The sequence below is a fragment of the Myiozetetes cayanensis genome, unplaced genomic scaffold, assembly GCF_022539395.1.
Source record: "Myiozetetes cayanensis isolate MyiCay16 unplaced genomic scaffold, myiCay2020 scf2-11, whole genome shotgun sequence".
Taxonomy (NCBI): domain Eukaryota; kingdom Metazoa; phylum Chordata; class Aves; order Passeriformes; family Tyrannidae; genus Myiozetetes; species Myiozetetes cayanensis.
Window position 1 is genome coordinate 50347357 of NW_026087411.1, and position 22014 is coordinate 50369370.

The following is a 22014-nucleotide window of genomic DNA, read 5'->3' on the forward strand; positions in this document are numbered from 1 at the left end:
TGCTTTCCTAGGCTTTCATCCTCTCACATTCCTCTCTGTGCAGTATTCTTCCATTGTAGAGTTACTGACAGATGCAAAAGTGTAATCAACAAGTTATCAGCAGCATTAGGACTTTTTAGTAGGATTTTCTGTGTTAGAAGAATATTCTTCCTCCCTAGTGAGTTATGAATAAAACACATATGTGACGTATATCAACATATTTTAAATGTAGTGACCAAACTGTATTAGTGTTTGTACACTCTTCTGGTCAGCTGAATGGCTTACTTCTAGAAACACAGTTTGTGTCAATGCTGTTCATCAAGTCTTAAAAATGACTTTATATTATTGCACCTTAAAGGGCAAAGGGGATTACTGATATTGAAGCCTCTTCTTAATAATTCCAGTGGATCTGTGCTGTGCTTGTTGGGAGGTGCTTTTTACCAATCTCTGGTAATTTTGCCATTGAAGATCTCTTACTGTTGGTAGCTTCTCTCCACCAACATGCACATGCATGTTATGGTTTAGCTCTGGAGCTACTTCAGTTTTGATGTTGCATTGTTCTGAGTCAAGATCAGCTATAGCAATTGCCATGTTAAAGGCAGCAATATGACCACAGTCAGTTTAACTATTCTTGCTCTATATTGTTCAGGCCTTCAGAGCAACATGCCTTTGTCATTGTTTTCAGAGAACTTTGCTCTAATTTCATCAAGGGGGAATGTTTCTTCCAGATTGTTTTTCTAACCTTCAAAATATTTTGCAATGAATTTATAATTGGCAGAGTCTGTACATAGTTTAAAGTGTTTCAAGTCCTTTAGTTTTATGTTAGAAAGAACGTGTATTAATTGAAAAATCATTGAAGTGGAAATTTTAGTGTCTTTTGGTGCTCTGCAAATTGATGCTGATCAATGCAGAAGGCACCTCTTTTACTCTCATGTTACTTTGTCTGGGGAAGAATATAGCCATTCTTATGGCCCACTGTATTAAGAGATCGATGGTTTTGGATGCAGAAACAAATATAGCTGATTTTATCCAGGTCTGTATATAGAAATTATTGCAAAGGAAGAAAAAATTGAGTAAACCCACCATTCTTCTATTTTGCTGAATAAAGTTAATGAAATTATTCGCAAACTGATTCAGTTCAAGAATCTTACTAAATTGTTATGACTGGTCATCTGTTTTCATTCTCTTACTGATTTAATTACAGAAACATCACAAATCTTTTACCAAAATTTTTTATTAATGAAACGCTTCAATAGTGACAGAATTTCTATATAACTATAAAAGTGAAAGCTTCTTACTGAAATTCTGCCTGTGTGAATAACACATTATAGATAATGCGAAAGGGAAGGGGAGGGATTTGCCCAACTAAACTTCTTTTAACCTATGCCTCTTTGTAATAAAATAATGGTAGTCAGGGTTTCCAAAGAGATGAGGATTTGAAAAGTGAGCATGCCAGCTAATAGCTGTGGTAACAGGCTGAACGTGGTTGAATAATACCAATGTAGTGGCCTCTCGGTGTGTCTCTGCGCCTCAGGGCTCAATAGTGAATGAGCAGCATTGTTTCGCTGTGAAAAGTCTCGGAGCTCTTGGGATGTCAGGGCAGACCGAGGGAAACTGATTTTCAGCTTGTAGCCTCCTTATAAGAGGGCTGCAAGAAGCCTGGGGGCAGTTAGCCATTGCTCCCGGCTCCTTTGCTCTACCAGCTTCATGCTCGTATGCGGCGAGTCCCCTGCAGGGATCTTACAGCTCAGCAGTGTGCCTGTGGGAGAAGACAAAACGCGGGGGGGGGAGGGTTGAGGGGTTGGGGAGAAGGATTTTTTTCCCTCGTGATGAGTTTCATGGTTGAATGTTAAATGAAAGCTTTCCCTGAGGGAAGTTAGAAAGTGACATTTGAATTTAAGGAGAAGCATGGACGTAAGTTATTTCATTGAGGATTTACAGCTTAATGGTCTAAATCTGATCACAGGTTTTGGAAGAAAATAAATGTTTTACTGTGTGAAGTTTTTTCAAAATAAACTGAGAGTCCGGCTAAGTTGTGAGAATGGCTCTTAAGTGAATTAACTTGTAAGTTCCCACGTGTGTAGGGTATGGAGCTGAGAAAGCTTTGATGTTCTCTCTATAAACAGGAACAACAAAAGGAATTGTTTTTTATTATGGCTTGTTGGGAAAACCCTGCAGTTCCACCACAGAGTTAATACAACCCCCACCCTCACTCGTTTTAGACAACAAAATTAGCCTTTATGGCCAAGTTTCTCCAAGTTCAGGCTGTGTGTTTTGGATTTGAGAATTTGGATTCCAGTTCTAATATTTAAATAAGGAAGGATTTGCTACTCCTTTTTCATAGAAAACAAGCAAGTGGAAAACCCAAACAAGGAAAATGGTGGGAATGAATGTCCCTATCTTGAAAGAAAGATACAGCGCGAAGAAGAAATCTGAGCAAAATTATTCCTTTAGCTGTACTAACAGGATTTAAATGGAAGTCTAATTTGCTGTTTTTCCTGTCTCTGATCTAAACATTGAGAAGGCTCATCTGAGTTGTTTACTGAATACCAGCAGTGTTTGGGCCACATGGACAGCTTTAAATGTTGTTTATTATAGTTATCAAGAACTCTGAAAACTGGCCAATGTAGAAGTGTCTGAAGGCTGCAAAAGAGAAGTAGTATGGTACTGACTAAAAGCCAGGAAAGCAGAAGGGCAATAGCAGACAGTTATCTGATGTTTTTTCGTGAATGTTTTAAATTTTGTCTACCTTGTTGTAAAACACATAGTGGTATATTTTTTAAGAATGAGGTTTCTTGCTTCTCTCTTGTATGTATTTGTTGGAGTTTTTCTCCTCCAGATTGACAAAAACTGCATAATAAACCCAGTGTTCAGTAGGAATCTTTTCTTGTTTACTGACTTTCTTTGTATAGTGTTACATTCCATAATTTGTATGGAATGTTAAGAGAATTTTAATGCTTTTAAGTCCATAGGATTATTTTTCTAAAGCTGTTGGTAAAGAAGGCGATAGGGACTCTGCAATATGTATATATATGGCTTTAATGAAATGACTGTCTGCTTCAAATTAAGCATTTTATTGTTCTGATAAGAAAGTACAAAGAAAGACATGACTCAGTAAGTCAATTGCTGTGAATTGTGCACCAAGTGTTCACTGTAACCAAGTCCAGGCCTCTGATCTCTTTGCTTCTTGCCCTGTGGCTTCTCAAGTGTGATTGTTGTCACTGTTAATCTTGAATACTGATATGTCAATAAGTGTTCCAGGCGTTAACACTATCTGTATATGGGCACAGAGGCAGGCTATTCTGCTCTGTACACTGACACTGCAGTGATGTCAACTTCAGTCCATGCTTTGCTTCTTGCACAGAAAAACTCTAAGGAAAGCATTGCTTGTTTGAGATAGGAATTTTGTTCTCAGTGTTTTGTCTTCATGAAATAACAGCAAAAAAGTATTAGGGAGTATAGCACACACTGCAAAAGGGCCTTAAAGCAACTCTGAAAACATGGTGCAACCAATTCTTCATCAGAAATATGGATCTATTGGAGTGGCTTTCACAGACATGCCTGAAAGCTTAATGATAAGGAAGGGAAGCTTCATTTCCTGGTGGCACTGTATTTTCTCTGTACTGCAACAGGTTAAGAACGTTGAACAGGAAAGGCACAAAACATGATGCCCATGCTTTAAAAGTGCAGATTTCCCTCCATGTTCCAATGGGCCATTTAGAAGGGCCAAATCAAAGTGAACAGTCTGGATGTGGTAGGTTCATCAGCAGAAAATAAAAAATGAAGATTTGGGGTGACTACACTTTTAAAGATCTGTTATATGTGGCAGCAATAAGATACCTTTTGACTTTTCTACTGTGACCAGTTATTTTGTTGCCATTTGGCAGTCTTAGTCTTCTTGACCTTATTTATGTAAAATTCCATATTCAGCTGTGGAAGCAATATAGTGAGAAGACATGGGATATTTTGTACTCCTTTGGACTTGCTTGATTTCTTTTTATTTATTTTCATTTAAAAGGTTGTGAGATTGCAATATACTGATTATTTTATGCTGTAAAAATCTGTTGCAGTCATTAGTTAAATCCAGAGTCCTTTAACTGTAATTGAATACGTTCCTATTGAACTGGGGTTTTGAAAGAGCTGTTAGCTTACTGTTGTAATGTCATCTTAAAAACAAGACCTAACGTTCCCTTTTCAGAGGGTGAGCATAAGAAAACAACTTATGACTTGAAATGCCAGAGCCAGTCTGCGGTGGAGACAGACCATCAATATGTCTTAGTTCCAACCTGGGTAGAATTTAAAGATTCTTCTCCCCAAGATGTAAACATGAATACTGCTTTGTGCAGCTTGTATTTTTATTCAAGAGAAGAAACACAGAAGAAAGCTTTTCTTTTATTGGAAATATGAACATCTGTTAGGAGGAGTCTGCTGCTACTATTTCAGTTCGGTTTCAAAATTCTTGTTGCTAAACTTCCTGAGGTGCAGAGGAGGTTCCAGTAAGTGTCTTCCATTCAAAACCAAATGGGAGACATCATTTAGCTGTATTTAAAGAAAAACATCAATTATTTAAAGCTTCTGAAACTCACTTCTATTTGGCAGCTAACAGTGTCAGCTGTTTCAGGGAATTGGCTTTTACAAAATGTCTTGTTTCATGTAGGATTTTCACTGGAAAGATTTGGAATTCAACAGAAAATTCAGAAGCAAACAACAGACTGTTAAAAAGAGTTTGAAAGATCTAACCTGTTTGTGCTAGTTACTGTAGTTACAAGTTCTTGTTAAATTGAAAGGGATGAGTTGTAAAAAGATGCCTTCTTTAGGGTCACACAAGGAAATTTTCACTGTAACTAGCAATAATGATTCCTAGATGCCATGTTTCCTTCTACTGAAACTGTGTATCACTCTCAAAAGAGTGAATGTGACTTTACAGTGAGAGACAGTTAACGTTTTTTAATCTTAAAAACCTTCCAGCGTTCTTGGTAAAGCAAAAAGTGTTGTGTGCTATGGTGGAGGTGCCTAGCCAAGACCTCCCAAGTGCTTATGCTGCAATGGGCATTGAAACGTTTTGAACTTCAGCAGCAACTTGAGCAACTTGGCTTAGATGAAGTTGAAAACAGTAGTGTGTTATATGCTGAAGTGACAGGACATTTGCTCAGAGCAGTAGATTAAAACAGGAAGAAGTAGGAATCAGACCTGATGTCCAAGCACTGTTCAATGATATAGCATAGCATGAAAAGACGCTAGGAATATGCCAGAAGCAAGGCCTGATCCTGTGTGGTGCTACATGGAAAGAAGAGCCCATGTAGATTTTCATTCCAGCACTAAAGCTTGAATATAAAAGTACTAAAACATTCACTCAAGCATCATGTTGAACAGTAACTGCTTACGCTTCGTCACTAAATGCCAGTATGGCAGAGAAGAAAAGGATGGAAAAGTTTTGATTATTTGTCATCTAGGGTACTCCTCCTTGTCATCTGTAGTATTATTCCTCCATATGCATTCATATCTAACAAGTCTTCACTAAGTTTTCATCTGCTCTGATTTAGAAAACATTAGAACTGTATCTTTTTTTTTTTTTAATAGGAGAGAAGCAAGCCTTCAAAATTCACAAGAAGGTGGGAAATAATGCTTTTAAAAGGCCCATAAATGGAGCATTGGATCCATATGCTTTATTTGTGTTGCAGTACATCAGCAGCATGTGATGGCTTGTTCCTTTTGTTAAGTGTCTCTGCAGTACTGTATACAGATTAAATAGCTACTGCATTGCAGAGAGTTATTAATACACTACATTGCACTTCCAGGGAAGAAGTCACTGTGTCCTTTAGCCTGAATGTACCTTGTGGTTGAGTTATATGTTTTGGGGTTTTTTTTAATTTTGCTGAGGATAACTTATTTCTTCAGTAAATCCTTAGCCAGATGGGAACTATAGAATAACATAATTCTTCACCTCTATAAACTTCACTTATTGTTCAAGTTTAGAAAAATCAAAGCCTTGTTCCTAAATAAAAAGAGGTCACCCTTCTCAAATCTTAAACCCGATACACTAAAAATTAGGTCTTACGCCACTGCATACAATTGGAGGGAGCAGGAGATGGGACAGAGAAAGGTATACAGCTGCTAAAATATAATGCAACTCTTAAAATATATGAAATGTTATAAAATCAGAAGAGGGGCCAACCCATTATTTTTCTGGCACATCAGTGTACTGTTTCGTTTGTGATGCACATTTGTAAAACCAGAAGGCTTTTCATTTTCCAGTCTTCTGCACTGATAGCTCTCAGTGCTATGGATGTTTAAAGTGATGGAGGGTGAGGTGTTGTTCTTGGGAAAGTCTCACAGTATGGGGCCAACCTATGCTGACTAATACATGGGGATGGGAGAGCTGAGGTCAGATGTGGGTGTGAAGAGATGAAAGAGCAAGGCAGAGAGAAATAAGGACCTCATCTCTGTTTTCCTCTTCCCTCTACCCACACTAATGCTCATGAGAGCTCACTCTGCCAGTTCAGACTACTGGCTGAAGCTTACACTGCTTTGTTGCAGCCCCTGATTTTATCTAGCCTGCTGAAACAGATGTGGAACACTGTCACTGAGCGTTCAGACAACTTATTTGTGTGTCATAAGACATAGAAATAAGGAAAACTCTGTAGGCAAGGTGGGCACAAGGGGTGAGGTTGCAGAGGTCCAGAGGGATGAATCGTCAGCTTCTGAGAGAAATATGTGTGAACATGGAGCATAGCAAACGTGTGGTAAATTTGCTACATTCAACTGATTTGAGTACCTGGGTACTACTGGGTATCTACTGAGAACTTTGGGACTAGTGTTGGCCATTCTGTGCCTGTGAGTGTGTCCGAGACTTACAGGTGTGTGGTAGCTTTGTCTAAAGTATTTTGCACAGATCTTGCAAAAAGGTCTTTTAATGTAAATATGTAAGTATTTAAAAAATCCTCAAAAACTACAGAAGAACATATGCAAGAGAGAGCATGTCTCAATGATCTGAAATGTATCAGCATGGCAACAGGCTGTAAACGCCTGATCTTTTAGGCTGGGTAAAAGGGACTTTCACCCCAAGAGCCCTGACGTTCAGATCAAAGTGTTTCACAGCTCTGCAAATGGTCTCAAGGCTGTCTTCACTTCCTTTTCTACCTCCAGTTTCCTGCTGAAAGGCGTTGTTCAAGGACTGTGCTCTTTAGGAAAACTCTGAATGAAGCTGAGGCCATGTTATGTCCAAGGATAGAGTTAGTGAATTTCAAGTGTGATTTTAAAGATAGAGTGCCTCTTTGTGGGCTAGGTTTGAGCATGCAGCTGTGAGAACATACATGAAAAGTAGTGCCAGCATCTGGGAACTCTTCTGATTTCTTTTATTTCCCAGCTCCAAGATAGAAATGCCACCACCCCCTCCACAGGCCATGGAGACGTCAGCTTTCTCACTGGTTAGCACCAGTCTATATCCTTTCTTCTCCTTTTCTCTGTTCTTTATCTTTTCTCCTGTTTCTCCTCTCCCTGTGTCCTCTCTCCTTTTTTTTTTTTCCCTTTTACTTTGCTTCACTGTGATTTAGCACAGAGCATTTGATGGTTTTCCACATTTTTTTCTGAAAATCTTTCCTCTTAAAAAAAGCCACTGAAGCATCGCAAGCACTCTGCAGAAGCCTGTTCCTGTTTATGTTAGGGCAGACTAAGATCCAGAATGATTCTATTGCTGAGGATCATCCTATTACATTGCAAGTTCATGGGACTTTTTAACATAAACAGAGAAGTTTCACAATACCAACAGGTGATTTATTTGCTTTACATGTGTATCAGTACTGTCTGCAAATCAAGGAGCAAAGCTTAATAAATGCTGTGGAAGTGGGGGCTCTATGTGATGTTTTCACAGTGTTGTGCCTGGAAAAACAGAAGTTAGTGGGTGTTGCTCAGTGAAGTGTGCATTTAAAAGTTACCCACAGTGATGCCCATTGTCCTGTCCCTGAATTGCATGATGTCATGTTTCATTTAAAGCTCTTAGTGATGCCGAAGACTGTCGGTGCACTGGGGAAAAGGCGGTGAGAAAGTTGTGAATCAGGTTTCTGTAAAGCCTTTGTGTTTAGGGTTTTGATAGATAAAAGCTGACTCATGCAATATTTCTGGCGAAGGAGCTGTACAGACTAGTAAGAGCTTCTCATTTTACCTGAGTGCCCAGTGAGCTAATTCAGGAACAGCTGAAGTCAGAGCCCGCGCCTCTTCTCTGCCGCACAGGTAGGTCATGGGTTCTTTGAGAGGATTAGAAAAATAGAGGGGACTTTTTCATCCTGAGTGTGAGGAGCCAGAGACATTCCTCAGTGGTGAGATACTGTCGCAGAGGATTTTCCCTTGCAATAATGTTCTCGGATATTAGTATGCTTTGTTGTGACAGAGGCTATTCTGCTTTAAGTATTGCAGGGAGCAGGGGCGGGGGGACAGTAATTTGACAGACAGAAGCACATTAGTTGGTGACTTTTTTCCCTTGTTGTGAGATTTCGAATAAATGGGATTTCTGTTCCTCAAAGTTCAGTTAAAATACTTGGCAGAGTATCGTTTGTGACAGTCCAGACTAGAGATGTAATCCTGCAAATATTGTAGCTCTCTAATGTGATTTTGTTCACAGAGGGTGTTAGTTTTAGAACTGATATGCGTTCAAAATTTAGTGATTAAAAACTGATGACCTTCACTTGGACAATATCCAGAGTAGAGGATATGGGGAGTGTATTTAAAATAACCTGGGATTCCTGTAATTTAATTTAATCTTTCTCTGTCAGGAATCTGTAGAACATTTATGTTTGTTTCTAAATTCCAGTGTTGCATTTTGAATTTGATACTGCATGTAGAAATTGTTCTGGGCAAGTTTGCTTAATTGTATCCACAACATGAATGCTTTGTTTGAAATATGAAAATATCTCAAGGGAAAAACAGGAAAGATATTTCTTGTAGTCTCATCACTTTTTTGTAGCTAAACTTCCAAAGGATGTGAATACTGTAATTTCTGGTAATGTTGTCTTTGTAGATAACACCTGATGTGCTCTTTTTCATGCCAGGAGAAAGGCAACAACAATGCTAATCATGAATATAAATTGACTTGTGAGTTTTTTGTTGTGCAGTGTGTATGTCTTATAACATCATGTGTAGTAAACAGGGGAATAAACATCTATATTTAGATAGGACTTGGGCATCTTTATGTCAATTTTATATTTAAATACGAAGAACTTTATGTCTCATTGTAGGCTAATATTCTAGCATAGCCAAAGCTGCAGATAATGGTAAACCACTTATCATTACTATGAATATAGGAAGAAGTATTTGTTAAAGAAAAGCAAGTAATAGTAGAAGGGTATGCATTTTTGGTGAGAGCTTGTTTATGACTGCCCACTGAAAACATGAGATATGCCAAGATGGTCGCTTTGCATGTGCCTTCAGTGTTGTAAGTAATGTCAGAGTTGCCTGTTGGGGTGAAATGCAGGTATTTCTTGCTCTTGCATGTCTTTAGAATAGGAATATGTCATTGTTTTTGCTGGAGAGTGCTCTGGGGTCGTGCCATGCCATTGTGTGTATGTGATGCAGGAGGAGGGAGGTTTGCAGGAGCTGGGAAGGGGGAGAGACTAACTGAATTAATGCAAAAGCACAAACAAGAAATGACCTTGTTTGGGGAGCATGTTTCCTTCTGAGTAGGGACAAGTAGTAATTATCCTCCTTTCAGTGCTGAACTAACAAGTAATTACTGTTATTCCTTAATTAAAGTATGCAAATTGAAGATTTCTTTTTTTTTTTTCTCCCCAGACTGAGTTAAATACCGTTATTCACAGCTGACAAAAGTTCTCAATATTATTTTGGTTCATCCTTGAAAAGGTTCAGTAACCAAAAGAAAGCCTAACAAAAAAAGCAGTGAACCGGGCCAGATGTGGGTCATGGTATACAAGACTTGCTCAGAGCGTGTGCCTCTGCAGACTCTGGGGGTACCTACAACAAGACACACTGTTTGCAGCCTGAGTTTTGATGAATGCACCTACCCGCTGGTGCTGCTGCCGAAACTGGGGGATGGGAGGGAGGGGGCTTGTAAATCAGTCCCACAGGGTATAGGACAAATGACTTGCTTTCTATAGTACGTTTGTATGAAAGACAGAAATTTGTAAGATGTTACAGGGTTTGCAAAGGCACTGGGTCAGTTATGATTCATAGAGAGCCATCCTAGGGGAGGCTGTTTACTCTTCCCTCACTCTCATTAATTCACTTGCAAATTTTTCACCAGGCAGCTGGTACAGACTTTAGGTAGCTGGTGCAAGAGTAAAGTTACTTTGCAGTACAACTGTGGAATAAAACTGTACTAGAGCTCTGAAGAGTCAAATGTAGACCCTGAGAGAAAAGAGGATGAACATGTGCCTGTGGAAATGAACTCAATTTGGCTGCTGCCTTTTCTGATGCATTTGTGACTGCAAAAATCATCTAAAAACTCTGTTCCTGATTTTAACAGGGTAATCATAGGGGGGTAATCACAGAGGTTATTTTCCAACCTAAATGATTCTAAGATGATTGAGTCCAACCATTAACCCAACAATGACAAGTCCACCACTAAACCATGTCAACAAGTGCCACATCTACATGCCTTTTAAATACCTGCAGGAATGGTGACTCCACCATTTCCCTGGGCAGCCTGTTCCAATGCTTGACAGCCCTTTTGGTGAAGAAATTTTTCCTAATATCCAATTTAAATCTTCCCTGGTGCAACTTGAGGCTGTTTCCTCTTGTCCTATCACTTGTTATTTGGGAGAAGAGACCAACTGCCACCTTGCTACAATCTCCTTTCAGGTAATTGTAGAGAGCAATAAGGTCTCCTCTGAGACTCTTTTCTAGACATCCCCAGCTCCTTCAATCGCCCCCCACAAGACTTGTGCTCCAGACCCTTCAACAGCTCCACTGCCCTTCTCTGGACACACTCCAGCACCTCAGTGTCTTTCTTGTGGTGAGGGGCCCAAAACTGAACACAGGACCTCACTAGTGCCCAGTACAATGCTGCCTAGGCTCAGAGGGATTTCTGAAGACAACTCTGTGAAGCTTTGGAACATTTACAGATCCTGTGTTATCAGGAAGGGCTATGGGTTTCAAACAGCTACCTGTACCTGAGGCAGAAACTGAGAGGTTGGCAGAGCCAGGGTGTGTCCCCAAGTCCTGATTTCCACAGGCAGGATGTTTGGTACAGGGCTTGCCAGCTGGGGAAAAGGACCTGCTTCCTGGTTCCGTGACCTGCTGAAATCCCAGGTCCCCCGTGACCTACTTTTTTGCCAGGTGCACCAGCTGCCTAGCTGCTCTCTGCAAGAGCACTGGACTTTTATGCCATTAGAGTGGATCCCGAGAAACATGCTTTGCTGGTTGGAGGTATAATGTACAAAATTATACAGAGAAGCCAAAGGACCAATTTACACCTGGCTAGGAAAGGAATAAGAATGAAGTATAAAGTAACTTCTGAAGTTAATGGTCAGGATGAGGCTTTGAGGACAAAACAGACCAAGTAGCAAATACTTTGGTGTAATTTATATGGAAGCATGCAGGAATAGTAATTTGTATAAAAAAATGGAGGAACTTGAGTCAAACATGTTGATTGCCTGGGTTTTGCTAAGGTCAGGTGTTAAAGAGCAAACGCATTTTAACTATTAAAACTAATCCTTGGTTTTTTTGATGTAGAATGACATTGTCATTAAACAAGAAAATAAATGGGTTTGCTTGTTTTGGTTCTCTAAAACATGTTAAGATCTCCCAATGCTTCTGGTTATGTCATATAAAACTGCTTTTAACATTTTTTCTGATTCTAATGTCATCGATATGAACTGTGTTTTGGGTTTTTTCATATTAATGAGCCTGACAATGCTTGCGAAGCAAATGCTACAACATATTAATGCCTTCAGGTTATTATCTGAGGGGCAAACTGCACATCAGTGAAACAGGAAGAAAAGAGTGTGTGGTAACAGAATTTCACAACAATCCTTTATTTCCCCCCCTAAATGTGGCTAATCAGGTGTTTCTTTGTCATGTAATTTTAGTAAAATATCTCGGAGTAACTCATCAGAAGGGTGTCCCTGTTACCTTGTTTATCCTGTGCATTTTTCAAGGGGGGCATTTTTCATTCATCTGCACAGCAACATTGTGCTTTCTAACTTAAACGTGAAAAATGATCCAAAGCTGATAGCAAAAATACATTCTATCTTATAAAAAATGTACTCTTTCTTCTCACAAGAAATATGAAGGTGAACATCACTGTCTGTACCCCTTTGGAAACAAGAGAACTTCATTGCATTTTCAGTTTTAATTTTTTTCCTGGTTTACTGCTTTATATTTTATTTTGGAGTTGGTACTTGATGTGGTTTATTGAAAAAGGGTAAGAAAATGTGCTTCTGTGCTGCAAAACTAGAAGAAGCTGGCACAAAGAAATGCTATAGATCTTTAGACTACAAGGTAAAACCAGGGGTACAGAGGTGCCAAATTAATTTTTTAATCTAATGGCCAATTTCTGACCCATGTAATGAACAAATTACACTCAGTTTAATTCCATGCATCACCTTGAGGGCAATACTTCTCCTTAAAAGAAAGCTAATACCATCATCACTGAAATGGCACTATTAATTACTCACATACAAACAAAATCTTATGGATTCAAGATAGGCCAAATCAAAACATTCTTCTCTGCAATTTGATTTCTGTTTACTTTGGATTGATTTTGAAAAATAGGAAAGTTGCTTTCTGCTTTGGATGAAATTCCTCCTCTGCTCTGACAGGTGCATGAGCCATGTGTCCAGGAGGTTTCTGCTTGTACTTACTAGCAAAGTCTGCCTCAGTTCAAGAAGGGCCACCTTAAAGATTGGGCGGGTTTGATTTGTGGCTTTATGGTTTCTTTACTGAAACTGTTGTCTAGAGCTGTAATTGCTGGTATGATTTTTGAAAAGTGAGGTTGTCACTGGACTAAAATAAGGACTAAGCTATCCACAGAGTGGGTCCTTAGGACTAAAATAAGGACTATTGCTTTTCTTCCTAAATTGTCACAAGTTTCCCTTTTTCACAGAACAGACATTCTGAAATTCTGAAAGTCGAGGCAAGATTTTTTTGAGTGGACACTTCTTACGGAAATAAAGCCTTGACGTATTGAATTTATCTGCAGCTGCTTTTGCAGATTCTCATGCTGCATCACACACAACTTGGCCAGAGACAAATCTGCATTGCATCGTGGACAGTGTTCTGCAGGGCATTTTGGCGATGAAAATAAAGCAGAATTGGAATGCCGACAGGAAGACAGACATCTTATTTTGTTGTTGCACTGATCTGAAAAACAGCTTTAGGTCAGTTCAGCAGGGGGTAATATTCTGGCTGGAGAAGAACAGTTTTAGAATTATTTATTTTCCCAGTAGAAAACTGAATTATTTGGCAGTACTCTTTCCTGCAGGGACTCTTTCTTCAGAAACTACATTATTTTCACTGGGAAATCATTATGCTTTTAGTGTTTTTGTACAAGCCACAGAGCTGGTAATTGATAACTGCTTTTAGTTTTTGGTTGACTGTTGGCCTTACAGGATTCAAAACAAAAGACACATTCTGGTATCACTGTGTGTTTCTTGAGTTTTCCAAACCTCCCAAATCATGATCAGTGCTCAGCTGGGAGATAGCAGAGACTGTTCCAAACAGAGTTGGGTGGGGTTTTTTAACTTCAGGGAAAATCTTTGAGTCCTATTTTTCTCCTGTGCTGAGCCTGAGCAGTGTCTGTGCTAGCAACATGCCTAGCACACTGGCACACGAAGGATGTACCAGAGACATACATGTGAACAGGAGGAATGTGATGCCTCAGTTGTAGCCCCCAGCGGGGGAACCCATCACCTAAAAAGCATTAGAATCACAGTGACCCCCAAATCATATTGTTCTGGTTGTCTTTTAGTTAAAATAGAGTTGTGGCAGTTTTTTATGCAAACTGGCTTTAAATGGTCTGCTGGCAACTTTTCTGTTATGTGGGGCAGCACCAGTAAACTAACTTCTGTTTGTTTGTTTAGATGACTTCCACTTGCCTCTTGATGTTGATCCAGCTGTGACAGAGGCCCTTGACTCCAAGACAAAAGGGGAAGATTTGCACAAGGAGAGCAGACCTTTCCACTACTGTGAAAAAAACACCATGGACCTGTCAGACAGTGACCGTCCTGTCAGCTTTAGTTCCACTTCCTCCTCTGCGTCCTCCAGGGACAGTCACTGCTCCTTTGGAAGCAGAATGACCTTGGTTTCCAACAGCCACTTGGGTTTGTTCAGTCAGGATAAAGAAACCGGTGCCATCAAGCTAGAACTAGTCCCTGCCAGGCGATTTTCCAGCAACAAGACATGCAAAAATTCAACTGTTGAACAAGAGGATCCTGAGGAAAGCCTTGAAAAAAGGCCAAGCATGCCAAGGAAAGTAGAACCAAGAGGAGCAAGCAAAAACTGTGCGATGTCCCTCGTCACAGAGCCCACCAGTCCGAAGCTTCTCTACGTAGACAGAGTTGTCCAAGAAATTCTGGAAACAGAGAGGATGTATGTGCAGGATCTAAAAAGCATTGTTAAGGTAGGGGTCTTGGTTAGGATGGTGTTAACTGTTCCATAATGCTATTTTTTACATTGTTTGATTTCACAGCAGGACAGATGGTCCTGACAATGGAACTGGAATTTGCTGGTCTTTATAAATCAGTGTAATATCATTGTTCTAGTGTGTTTCTAGTTTTTTTTTTTTAATTAGATAAATCTAAGCTGTTTCTATGCTTTCATGAAGAAATAACAGAAAAAAATCCTAGAGTTGGCATCCCTAGTGAACAAAGAATGATAAACTCTTTGCAGTAACAAAACTCTTTTTATATTTACAAAAAAATGTATATTACTCTGTGTCCTAGAATGTATAGCAAGAAGCAAACAGAAGAGAGCTGTAAATGCCCCTTTAAAGGCTTTATCTAAAGGGTCTTACTTATTGATTATTCCATCCCTCTCCCCCCAAGTCCTAGTCCTGCAAGTTCTTTCTTTCCCACGTGCAAGTTACCTTTCCCTGCCTCCTTTCATGCAACTCACAGCTGCAATCTGTTCTTCCTGTGTCCTTGGCTTCTAGTACTGAATATGGCATTTTTAATTGCTGGAAAATACTCTTGTTTGACTGTTATATGAAGGAATTGTTTTCTGTAATACCACTTCTGAAGTAATGTTGCTAGTAAGTGGGTGTAGCATTTACTAGCAACAGTGAAGTTTTTGTCCAATCCCCAACCTAACTGTACATTTTATTTCCCCTTTCTAGTACAGGAAAAACTATGGATGAGTCCTTCTGTGGATTGTTCTTTTCACTCCATGTACTCATGGCTGTGTCATCCAAATTGTGTTGTTTTGTATTTTTGAAGATGACAATTAAATCCCTTGGCTATTGTTTGTAGTCAACGTACTTAGCCCCCAAAGAAGGGTTTCTTGGGAGGTGCATGTTTAATGCACTATTTGTAGAACTTAGAGCTCTAGGTAGGTGTATGTGGTCACCTGAAAAAGGAAATATCAGCCAGCTGGAGATATTCTCCCCACCCACAGCTCCAACCTGCCTGGTCCCCCAGGCATTAGTGGGGAAGGCTTTGATAACACAAATGCACATCATGATTAAACACCCCAGCCCCCTAAGTTCACATAAAGGTGGCTGTTCCTGCAAGACTTCATTGGTTTCTGTAGCCAGTGCCATTTTACTACGTTCAGCTGTTACCCAAGTTTCATTTTGGAGTGTTTAAAGTTTTCAGATGCTGTAGAGCCAAGTCAGCTTCTGTGTGTAGTCACCACTCACTAGGCATGACTTCCATGCAAGGTTTTGGAAACCTTAGCGCTCACTTGTCCACCTATGCAGTAAACTGTACAACTTGAGAAACTGAAAACAATAATTAAAATCTTGAAGCAGATTTTCTGTTTACAAGTAGGAAGACCAGTAAATGCTTTCTAGAAAATACTTTAAGCATCACTACAGTAGATGTAGATTAAATAAGGCAAGTGCACTTCTGGTTTGGAAAGAATTGGAGGAATTGTGAACCTGTGAAATGCCCAAGCCTATTTCCTGCAGCAACTAATAATGAATCTTGAAAGCTTTGTGTGGCACAAGACAGCTTACTTGAGAGATGGAATAGTTGGCAAGTGGGGCTTTTCTTAGGTGCTGAGGATTCAAGGTGTTCAAAGGAGCTGCTTCCCAGGTGGTAAGGACAATGGGGAACCATCTGCCTCAGCCTGTGCAGAATGTTCTTTGCTTGGTTTCGGGGGAGAGAGGTGTGACTGGAAGCACATTACAGAAGAGCCCATTTCATATGTTTCTCAGGATTTCTTTCTCCACAAGTTACTTTAGCAATACTGCAGTAATTTACCTAAGCAAGAGTGGAGGTTGTGAGGAGGTTGGGAATACTCCACAGACATCTGTAAGGAGTGCTGTAGCCTTATAGGGCTTGATTATCTGCGCCTCTGTGACTTGAGGCCATTTAGTTTGGCAGGCAGATACCTAGTGCTGAGCCAAACTAAGATGAAGGGAAGCAGCTTCATTTTCCAGATAAACATGGATCAGATTTGGCAGCTGGTTAGGAAATGGGATGAGAATGGGAAAAGGGGAGCTGGAGAGAGGTTAAAGGGCAACTGCTGCCCAAGGAGTGTGTGGGAGCTGAAGAGATATATGAAGGTGGGAGCTGGTCGAAGAAAGCATAAGCAAATGAAACAGTGATAAGTGAAGAGAGAGAAAATCATTAGAGGGAAAACAATATAAGGAAATTAGGGAAAACCCAGAAAGTGGAAAGTTAAAATGCAAGATTGTTTGGAACCGGAGCTCTCTAGCAAGTTTGCAACTGCCTGCAGTAGAATATCACAGAATGAGTAATGTTGTAAGGAACCACAGATGGAGTCATTTGGTTCAACCTTCCTGCTCAAGCAGGGTTGTCCTAGAGCAGAAGGCACAGAATTGTCCATATGGTCCTTGAATATCTCCAGTGATGGAGATACCACAACCGTCTGGGCAGTCTGTTTTATTGCATAGTCACCTGCACAGTAAAGAAGTTCTTCTTCATGTTCAGGTGGAACTTCTGGAGCATTAGTTCCTGCCTGTTGCCTCTTGCCGTAGTGCCTAGATCCTAATCATCTTTGCAGCCTTCTGCTGGACTTGCTTCAGGAGTTCAATGTCCCTCTTGTACTGAGGAGCCCAGGACTGGACACGGAACTCCAGAAGTGGCCTCACTAGGGCTAAATAAAGGAGCAGGGTCACCTACCTTGACCTTCTGACAATGCTCTTCCTAATGCACTCCAGGGTACCATTAGCCTTCATGGGCACAAGGGCACACTATTGTCCACCAGGACCTCGGAAGCTTATGTACACAGTCTAAAAATAGTAAGGAGGGTTTGTTTATTTTTTTCATGGTGGTTTTGAGTTTTTTTGGTAGAGGGAGAAGGAAAGAGAAGCAGGGCAACCCCTGTACAAAGAGCTAAAAGCTGAAGAGATGCCAGGATGCCGTAAGAACAAAAAGAGAAAAATGAACAGGTACCATTTTAATCACCCTCTATGCCCAGCTGAGAACTGTCAGTATAGATCTAATCTATTGCTTTTTGTCCTCTGGTAGAGGGGATTTGCAAGATGTTCTCCATTGAAAGTGGAAACATACTCAAAAAGAACATGTTCTCACTGTTTCTAGCACTTTGAAACAGATTTCAGAGCTGGAACTGAGAGCGTGTCAAAACTCACATCCATGAATTTACTCCCTACATTTCTAGTGTAAAGTAAAGCATGTTTGCTTGTCACAGTCAAGTTTTCTTTTTTTGGGGGGTGGGGGGTGGGGTGGGGTGGCAGGGAGGGAGGTGTTGTGTGGGTTGGGTTCGTTTTGGTGTTTTTTAGAGTTTTGGGGGTTGGGAAGATTTTTTTTTTTTAAATTAGTTTCAGGGAGGATATTGGTTTTTGTTTTGCTTAGAGGTTTTTTTAATATATTCACACACTTTCCCATTATCTAGATCATTAATGAATACGTTAAACAGGATGGAACCCAGTATTAGCCTTTAGGGTATGCCACTAACCTGCAACTTCATTTTGTGCCTGTGAATACCATGCTCAAGTCCTGTCTGGTTAGGCAGTTTTCAGTCAAACTTAGCATCTGTTTATCCAGTTCATACTTCTTCAACTTGTGTGTGAGGATCTTAAGAAGTTAAAAGCCTTTCTGAAGGCAAGGGAGACAATATCCACTGCTTTCCACTGATACACCAAGCCAGTTGTTTTATAGTTAAAGGTTTATCAGACTGGTCAACTTTCCCTTGATGAATCCCTGATGACTGTTCTTGATTACCTTCTTGCCCTTTAGTGTGCCTGGAACTGGTTCTCAGGACTAGCTGCACACAAATGACCCATTAACATGGATGATGTGAAATTGCATGTAGGATCCTGGTACTAGTCATAATAACAGAAGTCAGCTCGGTAAGAGTTAGCCTAGCACAGTATTTGGGCAGTGTCCTTTCAACCTGTGTTGTCCTTACAATATGGAGTTATCATGCCTGAAGTAAAACACTATCGATAAATGGGGCAAAATACAATTTCACCCTTTTTGATGCTTGTATTGACCTAATGCTGTTAGGTCATTGATAAGAAAATAAATAAAAATAAACTCAAAAGACATAATTTCCAGACCTTTTGAGTATCTGGGTGATGTTGACAGTGCCAAGTTGGTAGACAGAAGTAGAAATTGACTTCATGGGACATGGTTAATGTGACTTTTAAATTATACTGGAGACCTGCTGAGGTTCTCCAGCTTTCTTTTAAACTGCTGATAAGAAGTATTTAATGGGCTTAGGATGAGTGAGAGGAGGCTGCACAGGTGCTATTTGGCACCCTTTGCTCCAGGATATGCATTAAAACCCAACTGCTTTTCTAGCCAGTACAGCCATTTTCTCTATGACCTGGATGAGTCATGATTGTTTTGAGGCACACTGCCGTGACTCTTGCACAGGCAAGCATTTCAACAAAGATAGAGAGAACGTTTTCCATCATTTGGTATGTTTTATCAGATGATCTGTTAAGGATAATTAAAGTTTTCAATGAGTGCAGCTTGAAGCTTGTTTTGGGCAAGTTTGTGATGAGAAATCGGATATCTCTGTTTCCTGCCTGTGTCATTCTGACAGGTGTACTGGCCAGGGCAAAACTCACTGACCTTCTCCTCTTCAGGACCTACCCTGACTTTCTCAAGTAGTAATGTAGTTAGAATAGGCATAACCTTCAATTAGAGTCACTTACTCAAGTAACTTTTTTTTCTGCTGAATAGAATTCTGTCTCAGAATTTATAATAAAACTATGTTTTGCCCTTGCAGTTCGTAGGAGTCAGAAGCCCCCATTCATAATTTGTACAATAGCTAGTAACTGTAGAGAGACATCCACATTTGTGTTTTACTTCTGCAAAATGAAGGAATGATGCAAATGCATTGTTACAATGCTTGCATCTGTCATTTTACATTAAATACCTTCACAGTGATATCAGCTTATTCAGAACATCAAGATGCACAGCATGAACCTCAGTCTTGGTACAAGATCCTCTATCAGTAAAATAACATAAGTAAAAAGTCATCGGTTTCTGTACAATAGCTAGAGGGGAATGAAGCATGCATTGTCAGTGCATTTCACAAATATCTGATGCAAACAGATGTTGAGCATCAGAAATCTTGAGCTCAATTTGAAATCTGTGAGCCTTCATTTATATGAATAAGTTTCTCTACCCTTTCATTCCAAATTAGTGGGTTTTTTGGATTGTTTCTTTGTCTTAACCATCCCTACTGGACTAGTTGAAGTCTTTGTCCTATCTCCCTTCCATATCTTTTGTCCCTGGATCCATTTTTTATACTTAAGACTCCTCATTTGAGAAAGTCCTCTGCACAGTCTTATGCCTGTAATCTTCCTGCCTATCTGTCCTAAGTCTTCTCTCCAAAGGACCATTGCTAGAAGTTGCTGTTGAGGATATGTGAATTTGAGGGGTTTCTCCTCCCCATCCCATCCCCCCTGTATGGTAAAATATAGGGGAATTTACAAAGACAGCAAAAGGCATACTCTCAGAAACAAAGTCTCCATTATGTTTGAATCTGCTATTGTCCCTCCTTTAGACGTGAGGATATGGTTCATGTCCCTGCTAGTCAGCCTGGGAATGCTTGTCTTCTCAGGGGAAAGGTCACCAAAATTTTTCAACATGAGCAAAAAAGGGCATTCTTTCTCTAAAAGCCCCGGGGGGATGCTTTTGCTGAAATCTCCTAGAACAACTCATCAGAAAGACAGGTTTCTGGTGTGGAAAGCTTCTTCCAAGTGAACATTTCTGTCGAAATTATATACCCTTTGGGGGGTTGGGGGCCGGCCTTGCAAGGGGAAATATTGGATGTTTGAGGTAGATACGTGTTGTGGCACCAATGATTAAGGGAAACCCTTCAGAGAGGAAGTCAGCATCGGAATTCTATTGTTCCTGGTTTCCTGTCTCCCAGTGCTGCAGTTAGAGGATGTCTACTTCTACTTTTTAGGCAGTTAGTTAAAAAGAATGTGTGCATTGTCACTTGTGATGTGTTAGTAAAAGCTCGTGCACTGGGTTGCTGGATAGCATAACTCTGAAAGTTAATTCTTTCTAAATTCAAAAGGTGGGAATCCCAATATAGGTAGAGCATCCCATAATGCTGCATACCTGAGGAAGATACATTTAGGTTGCTGACATGTTGCCTATGAAGATGTTACTCTGGGAGAGCGCCTCGGTTTCACAGCGCAGAATTCCAACACCCACCAGTAGAAATGGTTAATTAGCAGAGCTGCTATTTTTGAGAATTTTGTAGATGAGAGTGCTACACAGAGTGCTTCAATGGAAAGTTTATTGAATGATACTGAGAAAAATTTTGATATATGAGGATGTACTGGTCCTTCCTATATGAGCATCCTGAATTTCATGGCTCTGTTGCAACCATCAGACTGTAATGACAGCATTCTTACAAAGGATTTTCATCACTTCTATTTCACACAGTATAGGATGCATTGATATTTGATCTCAGAACTAGTGTTTCTCTTCAGTGTATTAAAACCAGAAGTTAGCATACCATATGGTTTTAAAGCCACAGATGAAAATCTCAGCTTCATGTACAGGTACTGCAGTTCTACAAGTTTAGTCTGCATGACAAAGATTGCTGACATAATTTATTTGTCTTAAATCTTGAGCACAAAAGAGAGAACTCAGGTGATAGCTGTGTGGTTATTAGGCAGTTTACCTTTAGTTTTCTCATAAACAGAGTGACGATTTGGAATCAGGCTTGCCTCTCTCGGGCCATCTGCAGAGCCTGTCCCGTATAGAGAGAAGAAACATTCAGTTTAGATTTAAAGCAAACCACTGATATTCAGAGTGAGATTTCTCCTTTGAAATTTGTCTTGCATTTAAAGTAGGTTAACACACATATTGTCCTTTCTGACTAGGAACTGAACACTATGCTTTTATAAAATTTGGATGAACAGTTTAAATTACCTGCAAAACAAATATTATGGCCATGACAGCGATAAATGTAACTATGATTAATGTTTGTTACACTATTGAGCTGAATTTTCTCACTGCTCTTTTGTCATCTATGAAGAGCAAGCTGTGTCAAATTCTGATCAATCTCCTTAGGGAAAGCTTGGCTTAAAAGCAAGGAGGTTTTCTCCAATAATATTGAGATACAATAGCTGAAACTAAAGCATCTCAATATCCAAGAGGCCTTCTCAAAGTCTATGAAGTTTGAGCAGAGTTACAGCAGTATAAATCAGAGCACAAAAATGTTCCACTTACAAAATCTGTAATGAATTTGTAAGCAGCTATACTGGAGAACATCAATGTTGTGTTTTGTTTCTGGAGTTACTGTTTACAAATTAGGAATAAAATCCCCAGTGCAGACTGCTGAAAAGTGAGCTAGCTAAGAGCACCACAAGGTAAGTTACCAAACAGGTACAAACAGCTGTTCTTGATACTTTTAAAGAAATACATAAAGTAAATCAGACTTCTTTCTTCTGATGCAGTGGGATAG

General features: G+C 39.9%; 1 protein-coding gene across 5 annotated transcripts in view; it reads left to right on the plus strand.

The window, feature by feature from the left end:
• Positions 1–22014, plus strand: part of PLEKHG1 (pleckstrin homology and RhoGEF domain containing G1) — a 127291-nt gene that overhangs the window by 66615 nt on the left and 38662 nt on the right. For all 5 annotated transcript variants that reach the window (XM_050316051.1, XM_050316054.1, XM_050316053.1 and 2 more), the window contains one exon: positions 14010–14548. In XM_050316051.1, coding sequence (XP_050172008.1) covers positions 14010–14548 — 539 coding nt within the window. The remainder of the gene's footprint in view (positions 1–14009; positions 14549–22014) is intronic.